Source organism: Prunus avium, chromosome 1 (assembly GCF_965620075.1).
Source record: "Prunus avium chromosome 1, drPruAviu1.hap1.1, whole genome shotgun sequence".
Classification (NCBI taxonomy): Eukaryota; Viridiplantae; Streptophyta; class Magnoliopsida; order Rosales; family Rosaceae; genus Prunus; species Prunus avium.
In genome coordinates, this window is record NC_142284.1 from 14,102,824 (window position 1) to 14,121,217 (window position 18,394).

The 18,394-nt window shown below is 35.6% G+C and overlaps 1 protein-coding gene across 1 annotated transcript; it reads right to left on the reverse strand.

Moving 5' to 3' along the window:
- Positions 1 to 1,569: 1,569 nt before the first annotated feature.
- Positions 1,570 to 18,247, reverse strand: RAD50 (DNA repair-recombination protein (RAD50)). The gene is made up of 25 exons (XM_021979043.2): positions 17,683 to 18,247; positions 17,418 to 17,593; positions 15,907 to 16,021; positions 14,741 to 14,969; positions 14,371 to 14,549; positions 14,108 to 14,278; positions 12,604 to 12,708; positions 12,407 to 12,514; positions 12,094 to 12,305; positions 11,813 to 11,905; positions 10,405 to 10,532; positions 9,282 to 9,396; positions 9,005 to 9,134; positions 8,690 to 8,899; positions 7,185 to 7,393; positions 6,716 to 6,917; positions 5,527 to 5,696; positions 5,118 to 5,442; positions 3,886 to 4,011; positions 3,752 to 3,804; positions 2,596 to 2,746; positions 2,451 to 2,513; positions 2,244 to 2,377; positions 2,035 to 2,163; positions 1,570 to 1,907 (listed from the first exon to the last, which is right to left on the reverse strand). Exons 1-25 carry the CDS (start codon positions 18,058 to 18,060, stop codon positions 1,868 to 1,870), a joined length of 3,951 nt encoding a protein of 1,316 aa, XP_021834735.2. The 5' UTR covers positions 18,061 to 18,247; the 3' UTR covers positions 1,570 to 1,867.
- Positions 18,248 to 18,394: the final 147 nt, after the last annotated feature.

Consider the following 18,394-nt stretch of genomic DNA (forward strand, 5'->3'; position numbering starts at 1 on the left):
TTTAAGCAGTGACTCTTCAAACTTGACATATTGGAGTGCAAAAGAGTTGCAAAGAGTTCAAAAGAAAATTATAATTCATAAAATAACTTATTAACTAGGAAAGATGGATTTTTTCCATTCACCTAAGCCTATCTGAGGTCAGTTCCTTTCTATATCAACAACTTCGAGTCCAATAAAAAAGAACGAGCTTTTTAATTTGTAATCAATAATACCAAAAAGGAAGGACGAAGAAGAAGAAGAAGAAGGAACTTGAGCCACGCATAATTACTCCCACTCAAATTATCAATCGAGCAAGTAAGATTGATGGGGATAGAGACGGGGAAAGAGCGTTTTTTTTTTTTCATTTTTTTTTCTAATTATTTAAGTTTTTTTAATAAAAAAAATAGAATAATACTTTTTGGACGGAAAATTGGATGAAATTTAAAAAAATAAATAAAAATAAACGGCAAGAGCTAAATTGGCAATTTTAATTAATTTGGGGACTAAATTGGTTGATTTTTTTAATTATGGGGGTTAATTTCTACAAGGGTCATAGTTCAGGGGTAAAACGGCTGGAAAAAAAAAAAAAAAAAAAAACATAAGCCCCCTTCTCAGACTCCCTGTTCATGGCTACCATTGCTCTCGCAGTCCAACAACCCCTCCTGATTCCAATTTGACATTTTCTAACTTTACCTTATACACCGTCAAGTTTCAATACAATAAAATTGAAAACCCAGGGCATGTTCAAAAGCATATAATAGGAAATATTTCTGCGGCAATTGGACGTTTTTTTCTCGTGTGGAAGTTGAGAAAAATTTAACTGGAATTGGATTTTCCATGGGAATTCCTTTTTATCAACGAAGAAGTAACTGGTTGAAGACACAAGTATGGCTATGCTCAAGTCATAGATTCTATGGCAAGCTTGAACTGTGCTAAAGAAAATAAATATAGACGTTGGAGAGATGGTAGCCGTGGGCACTACAAGAGTATGGAAAGAGGGTTTGTGTATGAAGACGTGAGGAGGGTGAAAGGGGTATTGATTAAACTTAAAATAAAAATAAAATAAAATAGATCTCATTAGGGTAAGTGATACGCTACAGAACGTGTGTTCTTAATCTAATATAACTACGCTGATGTGGAATAATTAACTTCATTGTACATAAATGCATCAATGCTAAATGCAGAGGCTTGAGATCCTATGTGCGTATGTAATATGTCTTCAGGAAAATGTATATTTTTCTATATAATTGAGAAGTGTCAGAGAAATGAAAGTTTACTTTAAAAATACGAATAAAATGCTCGAATAACACGTATATTATTGCAAAATGTTCGAAAAAAATGTATTATTTCTATATAAAAAATAAAAAATAAAAACCTGTCACATTAACCAAATTGCCAGTTTTAACTGATGGGAGCTTCTCCAATAAGGAATTTTGTTAAGGTTTAATTAAGGAGTTCTAATCGCAGCATCCATTAGATATGTTTGTGGGTTAAATAAAATTTTATATATACCATTCATGCAAGCCAATGGTCGAGATAGACGTCATTAACCAATCCTTAAACAATTAAATCATTAACACAAGATAAGCGTTGGAACGGTAGTAAGAACTCTCAACCATCAAAATAGTCATTTTGCTTATAGCAAATCAGGTTGAAGTTCAAGGATAATAACATTAATATTAGGAAAATTAGATCCCACCATCAAGATTTCAAAATATTTAGACTAAACCCAGATACCTTTTCAATTTTTCTATTTACATTTTCCACAGTAGGTTACATACAACGGAGAATTTTTGAGCTTGTGGATTTCTTGTTCGGAGTTTTCAATGCGCTGCTTCATTAGAGTTACAGAAAGAAACTAGAGGAGAAAACATTCGTTGAGAGAGCTTCAATCAAAAATCTCCTGGGCTTCAATTATGCTATGCTGGCTGGAAAAACAAAGAAAACAAGAGTTGGAGAAGTTAGAGGGTCGCACAATATAATAAATAAAAGACTTGTACAGAAAAGAAAAAGGAAAAACAATCAAAGCAGTAGATTAAAAGATAATAGCCATACTGATCGTCCTTTGCCACCCGATAATATTTCTCTGCATGCTGGCGTTGGCCAATTAGTTGAGCAAAACGCTCATCATGAGTAATTACAATCAGCTGAAAGTTTTCCTGGCCCTTCCGGTCCTCCATAATTCTGCAGGAGGGAAAATGGGAAATTTTACTTAAGTTAATATCCAGCAATGGAGTCTCAAATGAGAATTAGTCTGTTCATACCTATGGAGAGCAGCAGCAAGACTGTCTGCATTTGGGCCATCCAAATTTGTCGTCGGTTCATCTAGTGCTAGTATTCCACAGTTGAGGCAGAAAGTTTCAGCTAAAGCCAACCTTATGATAAGGGAAGCGAGGACCTGAAAACAAACCCCAAGTTTCAGCTTTCCATTTCTCCTAACACATAAAGTAATGCGTTCAAAGATCACTTACCTTCTGACCAGCACTGCATCTTCCTCTCATTTCGAGCTCTGCATCACCGGTCTGCATGAGAACCTGACATTATGCAGTGTCAGCAATGTGAGAATGGCTAGGGAAATTAAAGGATGTGCGAGAAGTTAAAGGAAAACATTCATACCTTGTAGCTATATGAACGAGTCCCAGCACCTTCAGAATCTGAATGTATACATATGTAGTCTATATCTTGTCCTCTGTATGTTTGCTGCCACAACTCCCTTATAATTTTATTTATTTCCTCCATTTTCATGGTGTGGAAGCGCATCAGTGCTCTGAAGAAAAAGGAAAAAGGAAAAAGGAAAAACAGATCAGAGATAACATTATAAAGAAGATGCATGCAACAGAGATTTCATCAATTGACTGCACCAATTATATGTACTGTGTATATATTAGTGTTTCTCTATGCAAGACGTCCATCTTTTATTAAATGACAGATTCGCAATAACATTGTCAATAATGTCCAGAGATTAATTACTGGAACAAATACATATTGACAGGTTATCAACAGGTTGTCAGTAGACTGTTGACATGTTATCGACACGTTATTGCAAATCCGTCCTTTCCTTTTGTATATGTACACGCATAATACCTAATAATGGAAAACTAAGATGAGGAATTGGTCCAAATTTTGCAAATTTTCTGATTGTTAAATGGAGATAGCCAACAAAGCTTCAATATGACAATAACATATATGTATAAGCAACTAGAACATTCGAGTTTCCCTGGTCATGTTCTGTCTTTTTAAATAGAAGAACTACTAAAGATATATTATAGTGGTTTTAAAAAAGAAAACATTATGCAAATTTTGGTTAGCAGGTGTAACGTGGCATGCCGGATAATTAGGCGGCCAATGGGCAGTTTTCTTTTTTCTATCTTTTTCTTATTATAACTGCAGAGTAATAATTGGATTCTTTTGTTTGGGGAATTAAGTAGATGAAGATAAAGCAAACAGTGATCACATTATCAATAAATAGTCATTTAAACATTATGGAACTGCAAATAAGAAACCAGAGAAGGGTAGCAAAGAAGAAGAATCATAGTGACAATAACAACGACGATAATAATAATAATGATCACAAACAACATAAACATAATAGTAGTAGTAGCAGTAGTAGTAGTAGTAGTAGTAATAGTAACAATAATAATAAGTGAACGATTTTTTTGTTAAAAACAGACTATGGAATCGACATTTGGGCTTCTTTTTTGGTTATATTAGCAAAATACGGAGGTTCATATATAGCTAATCATAATTTTAAAATCTAGTTCTAGAATCTCACTTGTCAAGCGCATTGTAGTATCTGTCCAGGTCCTTGTTTGCCATCTCAGTTGTCTGTCATAAAATATTCAGGATAATAATAGTAAGATATGAGCAGTAAGGAGAAGTATTTGCTGCTTCATAAAGATGTCATACCTTTAGCTGGATTAACTGATCAAAGTACCGCTTGTCAATTTCCTTGTATTGTGCCTGTTTGAGATCACTTATATCCCTTGAAATATTTTTCTGGTAAACAGACATGGTTCCACGATGAATGTTTAACTGCCAAAACGAATAATTTTATAAATAAAATTTGTAATTTCAATAAAAAGAAAAATGGATGTAGAACCAACAAAGAGGAGATTCTACCAGAGGTGCAATATATAAAATTGCAAACTTTCAGAACATGCAACAACAACTCTTATTGGTTTTATTTTGAGCTATTGAATTTCATAGTGTCTTCGTATAATTTTCAAATCAAGACTAAAATAGTCACCTACAATCTCATTTATATGCTCAAAATCCCAGATAAGTGAAAGCAATATAATTATGGAGATCATAATTTACTGACCATCAAGAAAAATAACTCTTAAGGATAAATCCATTTAAATTTGCCCTAATTTCTTTTTATTATCTAAAAAATACTAGTGTTTTTGGGCCTGCTAGTATGCTGAGCTGAACTGTTAAGCATGACCTTGTTTCTCCACTCAAATGCGATCTAAACTGAAACCGTTTGCTTCAAGGAAACCAGATCCAATTATGCATAACTCACTACGAAAAATCTCTAAAAGCATACTTGGCACAACATAACCCAGGCACAACATAACCCAAGTTGATTGAAGAGAATATGAGGTGGCTAACTTCCTCAGCAACAGAACAACGCAACAACAAACTATTCAACATCACTCCATTACTTGTACATGCACCCCAATGAACAATAGAATCTTTCTTCCTAATAACATTCTTAGACATAAGTACACTTCTCAAGGCAGCTATTTCAATGGAAAACAGGAGATCCAGTCAAATAAGGATGCACTAAAACGTCACAATGTAGCTTGACCAAAGAAAGTATTAAAGGCAACACAAAAAGGGCAACGCAAGGTTAGGAAATTAAGGCAATGCAAAATAAGACCATAAAAGAAGGCAAAATCTTATAATTTAAAATAAAAACGTACACAAAATGCAGAAAGATACCATATCCATATAAGCATATCTACTACACTTCCAAATTTTCTTTTCATTCCGCCTTTTAAATAAATTCAGTTCTGTTAGTTCACAAGAAACTTTAGCAAGTGTCCCTGTAAGTAAGATGAATATCACCTAAAGTATACTAGCCATGCTTTCAGGAGCAATGAAACAAAGAATGATATGTGTAGAACGATGAATACCTCTGAAAGAAGCCTCTCCCTCTCCTGTGAGAGCTTTCCAAATTCAGCTTCAATTTTGGATTTCCCACCAATCTTCAGAATTCTGTCTTCCAGTGATTCAATCTCCTGGGAAAGTTCCTCTACTTCAGCTTTTGTTTTCCTGTAATTCAAATTATCCTCGATATTTCGTTTTAACTGATCTTGATTCCGCTTTAATTCTTTGCTTTTGTCTAATTCAGTTGAAATTTCCTGCTTTCTAGTATCACAACTTTGAAGTTGAGATTCTGATAGACATTTATTTACTTGCAGTTCCTGCAACTTCTCTCCTTTCTTTTCATCATTATACCTGGTAGAAAAAAAAAAAAGTTTATAGAAACGATCAAGTGTATACAAGAGCCTTAAAACCAATCACTCAAAAGTCAAAACTTACTGTTTAATTTTAGAAATAAGCGTAAGTAGTGCCACAACTTCCTGCTGATATTTTCCTTTTTTTTCAGCTTGCTCCTCATATTCGCGATCAAGTTTAACTTTTAAGTTATTGTAGTCACGAAGTAATTCATCTTTCTCCCTTGATAAAGGGCCATGAGCCTCTTCCAAATGCTGAAAGTTTAAGTACAAGCATGATACATTACAATATAGAAACCGTAAAACTCCAATCACAAGGAAACAACACAGAGAAAATTGATAAATGTAAGAAACAAGAGTTAAGAATTGTTATTGAACATGGTAAAGCCCTATCTCCACTACAAATGTTGCTTATCCAACCCATCGTTGTATCTAAGCAATCAAAATTCTCATAAAATCTAGTGGACCAGCAAATGAATGTGTAAAAATAAAGCAATCCACAAAGAGTCAAAATGTATGCCACAACTTCTAGCAAACTAATGATTATTTTTTTCAACAACTTTGATCATCTGCATTTAAACTCCGCCAAACACATTCAAGCAACCATAGCAACAATCAGAATTCATAAGTACTATTACATTAACTTTATATTGACTTGACTGTTTTATAAGACATATGAACAACTAATATCAACTCATACGCAAAGCAAAAGCACCTAAAAAAAATTGATTAACACCTTTGAGAATGCCAGAATATACTCGACATTGCTTTGCTAGATATGTACGTACTTTTCTTTATCAAGTAAATCAGTTGTGCTAATAAAAAAAGAAGGACAAGAAAAGACACCAAGATACAGAAGTTTAAGTTTGGCACGTGTAGTGAAGTAGTGAATCTATGAACTCTTTTTCTTTCCTGCGAATCTATTAACTCCAAATAACTACATCTACCACCTATGTCTTTAGCATTGAACAAGTGCAAGAGAATATTAAAAACATATTTTTTTTAACTACATGTAACATAAAGCAACTTCTTGAACCCCAAAATCCTCCAGTCCAACAGTGTGGACTAACAATAGTTAACAGCTCTAGGTTTCAGCACCTCAAAGTCAAAAGAGTGTCACCAAGCAGCATTTCTAAACAATTTTTCATGCATAGTGTTTCTCTGCCACAGCTTGTGGCTCCGCATCTCAATGTGCTTTTATTTATTAGACATTATCTAAGTAAAACCTTTGAACCCCACCAGCTTTTTCATATTTGCAAAGATAATGAAATAACCTTTTCATCAAGATCAACTTGACTCTTTTCCTCAGTCAAATGATCCAACTCTGCTTCTACCCTTTCGACATCACGCAAGATATTAGCTGCCTTGCCTTTCTCTTCCTTTAGACTGTGCCACCGTATTCTAGTGTCTGATAAATCATTTTCCATGTACCTTCGTTCTTCCCTTAACTTCTCTAGTTCATCACGCAAATTATCCCTGTTTCCAGGGGAAAAAAAAAAGGATATAACTACAACAAATAGAAAATAAAAATAAATTGTCAAGTAGAATTAATTTAGTATTGTAGGGTGTCAACAAGAGTCCGATTATAAGAAAATATGAAGCTAAAGTCCAGAGACAAAGGAAAAGAAATATAATGGACACATATGTCAAGGTACATTCCCAAGTGGCTAAGCTTTTCTTGATCAAATATTCTGATAACAAGAACAAGTTACCAAATGATGAGTAGACAGTTAGAAGTTATACTCTCTACTACGCAGACCATTCAGCTCCGATTCAATATCCTTCAGGGATTTCGCACCCTGCCCTTGATATTCAAGCTTATACACCAACTCATCAACTTGCTTCTGCAATGTTTGTATTTCTTGAAATAGTCTGTCAGCAGTTTCAATGGGTTGCACCAGGGCCTGAATTGAGTCCTTATCAGCCTTCACTTGAGCTGAAACAGCTAGCACCTACAAAAGAAAAGCAAAAAGATCTTTAAAACAAAATGATTTCATACAAAAGATTAAAAAAATATCTGTCAAAATTATGAATTCATTCAACAACTTGTGGACAAACTACTACTGCATCCAAGTGATAATACCTACATTCAACTCATTAGCCCTTCTCCTACGGACAAAGTTCCATGACTTAAAATGAGAATGAGAGGATAGTAACATATAGAAGGAACTGAGTAAATGACTTTCGGACATAGTATCCTGTTCCCTTGGTCATTAATCTAATTGTCGCTCTAAAAACTGCTTCCATGGATACCAGAGCATGGTGACCAAGTGATGCAAGGCCTGCAGGGAGTTGGAATCTTAATCTGGATATTTTTAGCTGAATAGCCAGCACAATGTAAAGTGAAAGCAATGGACCATGAGACAACAGTAGGTCATGTTAAATAAGTCAAAGCAGCGGACTATGAGTAAAAGCAATGAAGACCTAAAGATTCATACATGAAGGCCAATGTTTTGATTCCATATGCAGTAATGGTCTAGCAAATTTCACAGCGTTGATCCAGTTTTGAATGTCATGGCTTAGTCATAGCATTCAGGAGGCAAAAGTCGTTGGCTTTTTGTTTCAAAGCATAGAGATGGTTACAAGTCTTGAGGGTAATTCAAGGCATAAATGAGGGAGGTAGATTTGGAGTGGTGTTTAGGTTCAAAGTAGTGCTTGCAAGGCCTTGAATCCAATCTGTCAGTCCAAACTCAAAAGTTGTTCTAATTAATAATTTAATATACACCCTTATGTAAAAAGGTCAATAACCTTTCAACTACACCCATATGCAACAAAGTCAATATTCATTTTATTCAGAAATTCGTTGACATCAACAGTTAATGCAGCGATAGCACATGCACATGCACAACTACTACCATGTTCTTCGTGGCTTTCAGAAAAGAAACCATTATAGAGGATGAAATAATTGATGCATACTTAAGAAAATTCATTCAAAACTAATTCAGTGAAGAATTGTTGCACATCAAACATGTTATACAACATGACTCATGAATTCAATATCTGACATCATTATCAAGCCAAATACACTAACCACTAAATTTGTTTTTCATGCAATGCAATATGAATGAGTAGATCTGAACCAAGTATATGCAGAATGGTAGCAGTATTTTCATAGAATGATCTTTCATTTTTCAAGTTCAATTACGGTGTTGATGTACATGCCATATGCGTTTCTTGAGAGTTGGCCAGACAATAAATGGGCTCGACCATGATATTTAAAAGCAAGGTGTAAACAAAAAGATAATTACATCATCGAGGGCCTGAGACTTTTGTTCCATCTCTTCAGTAAGGTCACGTAGTTCTTTCTCTGCATTAGGGATTGTTTCCTTTCCAATGTTAACATATTCTTCATAAACCATGCGGAGCTTGTCCAATTGCTGAAAAAACGAATCAGCACTCAAGGACTCCGCTGCCAGCACTTTTATTTTCTCAGCAGAACTTGCAGAATTCATTCTTTGCTGTAAATTACTATAAAACATTAGCCCAATTCAGCAAGGTACGTAAAAAATTCATATTTCCAATGCACCCTGCTTAGAAAATGTGAATAAGTGATGTATTCCAACCTTTTTAACAAATTCATCTTCCTCTTTGAGAGAGAAGGGGCGTTCACAGCAAGGGCAAATATGATTGGCACGGGCAACTCTCTCAAAAGGATCAAACATTTGTCGCATACCATCTGCAAAGTTGTATTTCCTAAAGACGAGACACCAGATGCAGAATCAAAAAATAGGAAATATGCTGAACATGTTGATATAGATTTTTTTATTTTTGAAGATAATATATAGATGTATTTAGTTATTACTTAATATTAGCCTAGTATGTAAAAATAAGAAAATGAACCTTTTCTCAACATCTCTTTTCTCCTTAGCTGAATCCAAAACTTTGGGATAGGAATCAGCAGTAAAAGATTGCTGATCTAGGGCCTGAAGTTTAGATTCGATATATCTCCTTTTTGCTGCATTAAAACAGAATGTAAAGAACAATGTGTATGATTTAATGGAATGCACTAGTTTGCAAAACCAAAATTTTCAGAGGCAAGGCGTGAGCCTTTCGAGCCTCAAAATATTATAATAAGAAAACATAAATAAAATCTACAAGTATAACATTAAAAATTTAGTATTAAAGTTTTAATTTACAAAGCATTCGTGTATGAAGTCTTATTTTATTTAGTACTTTTGTGTCTCTTTTTTTTAATAAATACTTAGTTTAGCATTTTTTGATAAAATTTTAATTTATTTAGAATTGGCAGTTTTTATATCCTCTTAAGTGGGCAGTGGCCTTTGGGCTTTAGAAAGTAGCATGGGCTACCATCCGATAAGCCCAGTACACTTAGCACGTTATTAGTTCTTCTTGGTCTTCCTCATCTTCTTTTCATTTTCATCTTTTCTTCTTCTTGTTCTTTGCATGGGTTACTCAGATCTGATTATCTGATTCTTCTTCTTCTCTCATCCCAATTAACCCATCAGGGAAACTATGATTGATATGGTTCTATTGGGTTAGCGATGAAGGAGAAAAAGAACGGGTATTTTTAATATGCAATGGTGAGAAAGAGGAGCTGGGTTCAAAATCAGGTGGCATGATGGGGCCCTATATTCTTAGGCATCAAAGGCTTATGCCTCTTCCACCTTCGTGCAAAAGCGCTGCGAGGCGTGCGCTTTTCCAGATTTCCGCACAACAGCCCTACGCCCATGGCATTTTCCGACTGTCTCGCCCTGAGGAGCTCCTTGCCCACGCCTTTGAAAACATTGTGCAAAATAAGCAGGAAACAACGGAAATGATGGCTGACACCAGCCATGCCAGTCTTAAAGGTCAACAATTGGTAAAAAGGAAACAATGTGTGTAATCAGTTTTGCAAGGTCGATACAATAGTTGGATAAATGAGATATGATCGTATCTGGAAATTAAGCACAAACATAAATATCATCATCTAATGTTCTATGTCCTTGAAAAATAAAATACTTACAGTCCATATCTTTACGATGCTTGGAGAGGTTATTGTTAACTTCTTGTACTCTCATTTCCAACATATTCACCTCCTTCTCTGCTTCGCGAGATTTGGCACTCAAGTCATCAAACTCCTTGGTAGCAGCCCTGGAATACGAACATATTGAAACAGACCCCAAACAATGAAAACCTCTAACAAAAATCTTGAAACCCCTTAGAAATCCAAAATCTTTAGTTCAAATGAGATGAAGCAAGACTTAAAATCTGAGAGTCAAAACTCAGTTGCTTGATCTTGTCTTTACAAGTACAACAATTGGCAGAAACCATAAAGGCACATATGGCTGTGCACTAGAATCTGAGATGATGACAGAAAACCACATATCTAGCAATAGCACTACATGTACTATCAATGTATCATGAAATGATGAAGTTTCGGGCTTCTGTCGTCATTTTTCATGTTCGTAGTAGAAATAAATCAGTTGTTCTCATAATACTGACAATTACGTATTAGAACATATCAGTCTTCCAATTACTTTAAACACCTTCACAAATTGTATCTGACGAAGATAGCTACTATCACCTTCGCGCATCCTGTTTGTAAACATTGGTTTCATTGAAAATGTGACATGGTACAAAGGACTTCACAACAGTTAACTCCAAAAAGCATAGAAACACCAAAGTTTCCATTAATCATACTATGACCTCACATTTGAAGCAACTGTGTCAAGTTGTGGTTGAAACTTGAAACCCCCAACTATGAAAAATCCCTTTCACAAATCACAGGCTAGACTGACTTTCAAACAATAAATCATTCTGCTTAAAACTGATATTCCCGAAATTCGATCAACAGCTGATTATAATCTATATACTAATTATGCCAAACATATTTACTCCTCCACTGCAATCCAACCTTCTGTTAAGCGCACCCCTCAAGTGTCTAACCAGAGTCAAGTAACTGATGGCAATAGTAGCTAAATCTTCTCAATATGTATCTCAGAAAAAAAAAATGCATGGAAGTTGTTCTGACAAGTTGATCATGATAATGGCGTAAGTTGAGTTAACAAAAGGAATAATCACCGAAAAGGCCATTATTCAGTGTGTGTGGCACTATGTAATAGACTGTCTGTTGTGTAAAAGCAGTATAAGTTTATATGAATGTAAGGAAATACAGACAAACTATTATGCCTTTGGAGCATAAAAAAATAAATAAAAGAACACCAAAAGGGAATGGAAATGACATTCATTGACACTGAATATAGCTTGACATGTGAAACCAGAAGCAAAACAACCAAAATGTGGCTTGACATCCAATTGCATGATAAAACATTATGCACACTCAATCTTATGATTCCACATTTGGGGTCACAACAAAAGCGGACTTTTCATAAGATGTCATGACATAGAATAAAAAATAAATACGGGACAACCTCAAGACTTGAGTGATTTCCTTGTTGAAATCCTTCTCAGGAGGAAGCCTCCCCTTTAACATTCCTCTAATTCTGTCCTTGTATTCATCAATTCTGGAAAAAATAATAAAGAAACATCATAATCTTTGAACATGAATATATGATGAATAACACAAGAGCGAGAAAGAGAAAGAGAGGATGCTGGGGGGAGGGTGGGAGAGAGAGGGGGAGGGGGGGGAGGGGAGAGTGGGGGGAGAGGGAATGGGGTAACTGAGACAGAGAGACAAACAGAATATATCTACATCTTTCTATGTTTCTTTTTTAGATTCTCCAATTCTGTCTTCTTTATAGACAGTTTTACTCTGTCCTCCGAATCAAGATCCAGGATGCTTTTTTCTCGATCAGCAACCTTAATCATTTGCCCAATGCTATACAGCTCACTTTCCTTTTGAATTATTGTTGATTCAAATTCTCTTCTAGCAAGCTGGTTCTTCTTTCTCTCAACCTCAATCGACTGCAATGGCAAAGAAAAATTACTTCCATGTATCTTAATCGCGTTATTTAAACCTAAGATTCTGAATCCCAATCATGACCACAAAGCAACATCATCCTCACCATGTTTTTCTCTTTCTCATCAATGTGAGAAAGATCAACATTTGAAACTTGAAGTTCAAAAGAATCACGTTCATTTTCCTTTTCCTTAATGCGTTTCAAAAGGCCATTCTGCATGAACCACAATTAGGAAAGGCTACATAAAACATGAGAAGACCGAATTTGGGGAGGCTATCTAGTGTGCATTCTTAAATGCGAACCTTAATGCCTTTTTTAGCTTCTTTTTGAGCCTCATTATTATTCCAACGGCCATTTGCATCCATGTAGTGGTCCCATGCTGTCTTGAGTTCGAATTCGTTTGATTTCTGAAATAACATCCTTATTCAGTCAGTGCTTCTAAGACCAAAAAAAAAAAAAAAAAGGGACCCAGTGCAATTTAGAATTTGTGAGTTTACTTCACTTTAAGGTAAATTCGTTAACACTTTAGTATGAAAATGCAATTTGGGGACAGCATACCTACATCATATACAAACACAGATAAGATCCTATACATATTCCCAGCAGTCAGCACATTGTGCTTGACAAACTGCTTACTCTATAAAATACTAGTTTAATAAATTCAAAAATAAATCATTTAGTCTTATAGAAAATAATTGAAAAAGAGTCTCTTCAGAAAACTAATTAAGAAAGAGAAAAGGCTTTCTTTTCCTTCTGTTGCTGGGTAGTTAAACAAGGAATTCCTAGGAAAGATTATGGTTCTCGGTTATCCAATCAATTAATCCCCCAAACAGGGGAAGCCTAAGTGGAAAGGAAAGAGCAGGGTGAGGTATAAGGGGGGGGAAGCCACAAAATTGAAGGCTTTGATCACTCGTTCCAAGGCTTGTTTAGTAAACAGCGAGTGGAGCGCATAAGCCCCTTTGGAGATAGGGGTGAGTACTACACGAGCTCGTAAGTAAAGAATGGAACGTAGAGAAAGAGAGAAGAAGAGAGAAGAAGAAGAGGGAAAATTGGTGAAGTAATGGGAGCTGAACTTATTAGCAAAAACAATTTTAAAGAAAATTCTTATAATAGTTATGAGTTATTCCTGAAACAATTGAAAGCCTTTGTTTTATTGCGGATAACGTTGTGACATGTGAGGGTCAAGAAAAATAGGGAATATCCTTATTAGAAGGGTATGTCTCTTTACCACACATAAAAACACAAATGGCCTTATCCATTTACCAAATACCAACCAACGCATTTAATGAGATTTCAAAAGTAAGTTTAACACAAAGGATTATAGGGATAATTAGTTAAATTCAATGATATTTGGAAGCATTTTTTATGAATTACATAGGCGGACTTCAAAAGCCCAAAGCTTGATCCTTGTGTTTCCAATTTCCTATGTTGATTATAGTGAATTTCAAGACTTTGGTGGACCCATACAAGCGTGAAAGTACTGTTTGACTGCTTGGAGCAGTCATTAGCGCAAAGGCATGCTTGGAGGATACAAGCTTCAGGAGGCCGCACCTACCAAGAGCCATAGGTGAGCTTCTCTTATCAAAGAACAATCATTTGTTGGTATAAACCCAAACTCAATGGATCTAGATACTAGGTCCAGTAATGTTGGATATCCTAATATTGAAGAAACAAATTAAACACATTTCTGCTAGGAATAATGATTCCAAGTTTCCAGTAAGTGCATATGTATATAGGTGGAAAGAATCAAAAGATTTCATCCATTAACATTAAAAAGATGACAGGGTAAAAAAAGGAAGAAGTCACCTTCTTATCTTGCAAATCCTTTTCGAGCTCAAGCAACCTTGACTTTATTCTATTTGTGAGGTTCAAAGCAACTTCATCATCAAAGGGAGGATTTGGAAGAGAACCTAAATTGTGCCTTGTAAAAAAGTTTTGAATGATAGAATCTCTCTCGCTCTTTGAGGACCTATGAACCTGAAGTCAAAAATAAAAGATTTTAACTAGAACCATTTTCCACATAAATTGGATAAAGTTTGAGAATATCAAAATAGATGTAATTCACTTACTTCAGCTTCGGTTTGAAGCTTGCTAATCTCCCATATAGATTTCTCTAGTGTCTTCTTAAGGACTCCACTTTTGGTCTCTGTGTCCTCCATTTCCCTCTCTAACTTGCTAATTTTAGTTTCCAAAAGTGCAATCCTTTCTTCAAACTTGGTTTTCCATTCCTTCAATTCTTCATCAGTGTCTGACCAGTCCAAAAGAACAAACAAGAATAGAGGTCAAATCCCCTAAAGGCAGCACCAACAAAGTCCTCCATATAAATATAACATTAAATTGGAACACCAGCAAAAGTGAAAACAAGTATAAATCAACCAGAGATTGTTAAATGAAAACAATGTCTCATGAGCATCCTACTACTGGCAGTCAGCTATAGACCTTCGTTCTCCTCAGCAAGATCTGCGTACTTTTTCTGCTGCTCCTTAAAGAGAGTGCTTCTTACAGCAGTCTTCATCGATATCTGGTCCTGAAGCTCCCGCAAATCTTTCAGTGTTGCTTCAGTATAACGAATTTTAGCATCCACGTCTCTGATGCTTCCCTCCAATTCTTGCATCTGACTTTTCACAGATTCTGTTTTTTCTTGGTCTTTAGAAATACTCTCTCGAAGCTATAAAGCACGAAACATCATGTCAGAAACTTAATCCCTACAAAGTTTACATATATCAGATATATATATATTTTTTTTAATAGAAACTTTGTAAATTCAAAAGAGATAATAAACAAAGAAACAAGCAAGTGGATAAGGAATCCACAAGAGAAAACTGAAGTTTCATGCTTTATATCAGACATTCAAGAAAACACCAAAATGACAATCATTACTTGAGTGGTCAAATGGTTTTGGATTCAAGTATTTTTTGCAGAGATGATCTTTGAATGAATACCTAAAAGATAGACATTTTGGATCATTGAAATACAATGTAGGGTGGGCCCAGAAGGGTGTCCCTTAAACCCATGAAAACAAAGGACCTCATTTTTTAAATACATCAAGTAGTAAATTCAAATCATAGTTATAGATACTTATAGGCAATTAGACACGAGACATTATTTTAGCCATGTTAGGTGATGATATATCGCAATAATAACTACTCCTGTGGGGAATAATCAGAATATAATCCCGCCCCACTATGTTGTTCTATGCACCATATCTAACTAAAAACATTAAGCCTCTTCCTCAAACAATTCATTTGACTGCTTATCATTTTAAGGAATCTAAGATAAAATTGACTTTTCAGCATCAAACTAATCCACATGCTCATGCAGTCCCATGGTCCTCCACGTACCAGATCATTATAGGGAAAAATGCCAAGGAGTGTTCCCATGTAGTAGGTAAATTTAGAAATAGGGAACATCCTTGTTAAGGAAAGTTTCTGGCCTTGGGGTTAATTCAACAGACAACTTTGCACATAGAAACTACTATCCTACTTATAATTTGCACACATGAAACTCATAATTTTCTTAAAATGTGCAGTGAAGCAAGAGAGGACAAAACCCTGAAAATTCATAGTTCGCATATTAGCATTATCACAATAAAGGAGTACAAGAACCTTATATGCAACATCTTTCAAGGTCTGAAGATTCTCCAATTTTAGCTTGTAGGTCTTTATTTCTTGAGCTTGATCCTTGTGAAGTTTTTTTATCACCTCCAATGCCTTGGTATATCTGATAAGTAGTAGATGCCCATGATTCAGAAGTTTCAACAATCATCATCAAAGTGTAAAAGAAAGAAAACAAATTACAGCAAGCACTGGCAGACTAAGCAGCAGTGTCAAGCAAAATTATGTATATGTTAAGGCTATTTCAGATGTTCTAAGCAAACACCAACCAGCTCACAGGAACAGGACTCAAAACATGCAGACAGGTTTCTTGAAGTACGTCTTGGGGAACAGGTAATCTACTCAGTCACATTACATACACGCATACACAAGGGAGGAACATAATCTGATATCACAAATCATGCAAACATGCATGAGAAAAAAATCAAGTGCATGTAACACAAACGAAAAAAACAGTACCAGAGCATGTGATCAATCTGAGATCAGCACAGTGGCATGACCTAAAACATCCATTATTAATTTTTTATTCTTTTCTTTTATGCTGAGGTTTACAACTATCCTTTTTTTTTTAGTACAAGCGATTAGGGGAGAGGGGTTCACACACAAATAATCATTGGGTTCCTGGAGCTCAACCAACTGAGGTTTACGACTATCTTAAAATGAAATTAATGGCGATAGTACTTCACTGACGAAATAATCGGATAACATCTGAATGGATTAAGTACTGTGAAAGTCTGCTTGCTTCTAACCCTAAACCCTCCTCTAATCTCCAAGTGGCTCATTTGCAGAGGTGGAGAGGCCAATTTTCAAGATAAAATAGGTCAACCATAGAAGAAATTTGTGGGCAATAAAGTGCTGATATTAAGATAAAAAATAAGTATAAGAACTCAGGTTGTTTAGGTACATTCTCAAAAGATTAAGAGTATACCAACCACTGTTACAAAGCAAGTTTTTAGAACTCTTATTCTGGAAAATTAATACTGGTTGTGAACTCAATAGAACTTAAATCGGGTTGAATGAAAAAGGACGAGAAAGATGAGAAGAAGAACAAATGGAGAAAATGAGTCCCAAATTCCCACTTATTGAGCTTTAATAAATCAACAAAGAAAAGGAAAACTTTCATTAATTCATCTCTATTTCTCATTTTCATAGGGTAAATACAAAAGAAAAGAAATGGGAGAAAAGAGAAAAGTTTGCTTTGGAAAATTCCTAAAAGTTTATAGTGGCCGAGTAGGAAAAATAGAAACAAACTATGAGCAACCATTAGCAAAATTATGGACAGACGTTAACTATATAAGTCACAAAGTTCACTTTCACGTCACGTGTAACAAATTTCATGTTTAAAGAAGAACCATGCCTGAATCATTTCACAAAATCAAGGAACACGGCCTTTTCACACAAAAAATTGAAGGCCACACAAGGAATGAAATATTAATATACAAATTTAGCTCAACAATGGAAAGGAAGAAGAAAAGAAAAGTTGTGGGAACAAAAGGCAATACCGGGTAGCAGAGAAGATATCATCAAACTTTTTCTTCAATGTGGAAGGATCTTGCAAAGGCCAATTGGCTTCATCTTGGTGCACAAATATAACATTTTCCAAAATAGCCTTTGACACACCCATTAAAGCAGGGATTTCCCTATCCATATCAGCACATCTATAGCTAAGGCAAACTTTCTGCAACTCGGAAATAAAGAATCAACAACACAAAACAAAATTTGAATATTCAACAAGAATTTGAAGTTTTGATTGAAAAGCAATTGTACCTCTCCCGTGTGGGGATTAATGGTTTGAAGGACACTGTCGATGGCTTTGAATTCCATTTTCGAGGCTTTCTGCGTGAGCTGAAATGACCTAATGCACACCACATCTTTACCCGCTGCGGTTCTGAATCGAAGCTTAATCTGGGCTTTGGTCTCGGTTTCGCCGGCAACTTTCGGGTCATGGATGAAGCTGTGGCCAGACCTAGCATTGGGAGGCAACTCGCCGGAGCAAGAGAGCTTCAAGCACTCGATAATGGTGGTTTTTCCGGCGCCGTTTGGGCCGACGATTAGGGTTAAGGGCTTGAAGAAGGTGATGACGTGCTTGTTCTCCGGATCGAAGCTCCGAATTCCCTTTATCAGCATCTTGTCCACCGTACTCATCTTCGCTAGCTTCTTTACTTGTCTTCTCTTCTCTTCCACTCATGCATGCATAGACGAAGAACAAAGAAACAGAGAGACACAAAGACAGAGAGAGGATTTTCACTTCTCGGAGTGAGAGAGAGAGAGAGAGAGAGAGAGTCGGGAAATCACAGTGGAAAGGGCGGGACAGAGATACAGGCCGAGTCTAACCTATGGAATGGCCCAAGGTTAAATCCAGAAGAACCACATATGGCCCAGATTTCAAAAAGGGCCGCTTTATTCCAGTTAATGATCTATACCATAAATTTTGACATATAAATTTCCTTCTAAACTCAAATTTTCACCTACAAATAAC

Coding starts and splice junctions, on each gene's coding strand:
- RAD50 (XM_021979043.2), bottom strand. CDS start 18,060: ATGAGTACGGTGGACAAGATGCTGATAAAGGGAATTCGGAGCTTCGAT. Junction 6,918..7,184: donor AATGGTCTGCGTAGTAGAGA/GTATAACTTCTA, acceptor CCCTGGAAACAG/GGATAATTTGCGTGATGAAC. Junction 2,514..2,595: donor CTCGTTCATATAGCTACAAG/GTATGAATGTTT, acceptor GCATAATGTCAG/GTTCTCATGCAGACCGGTGA.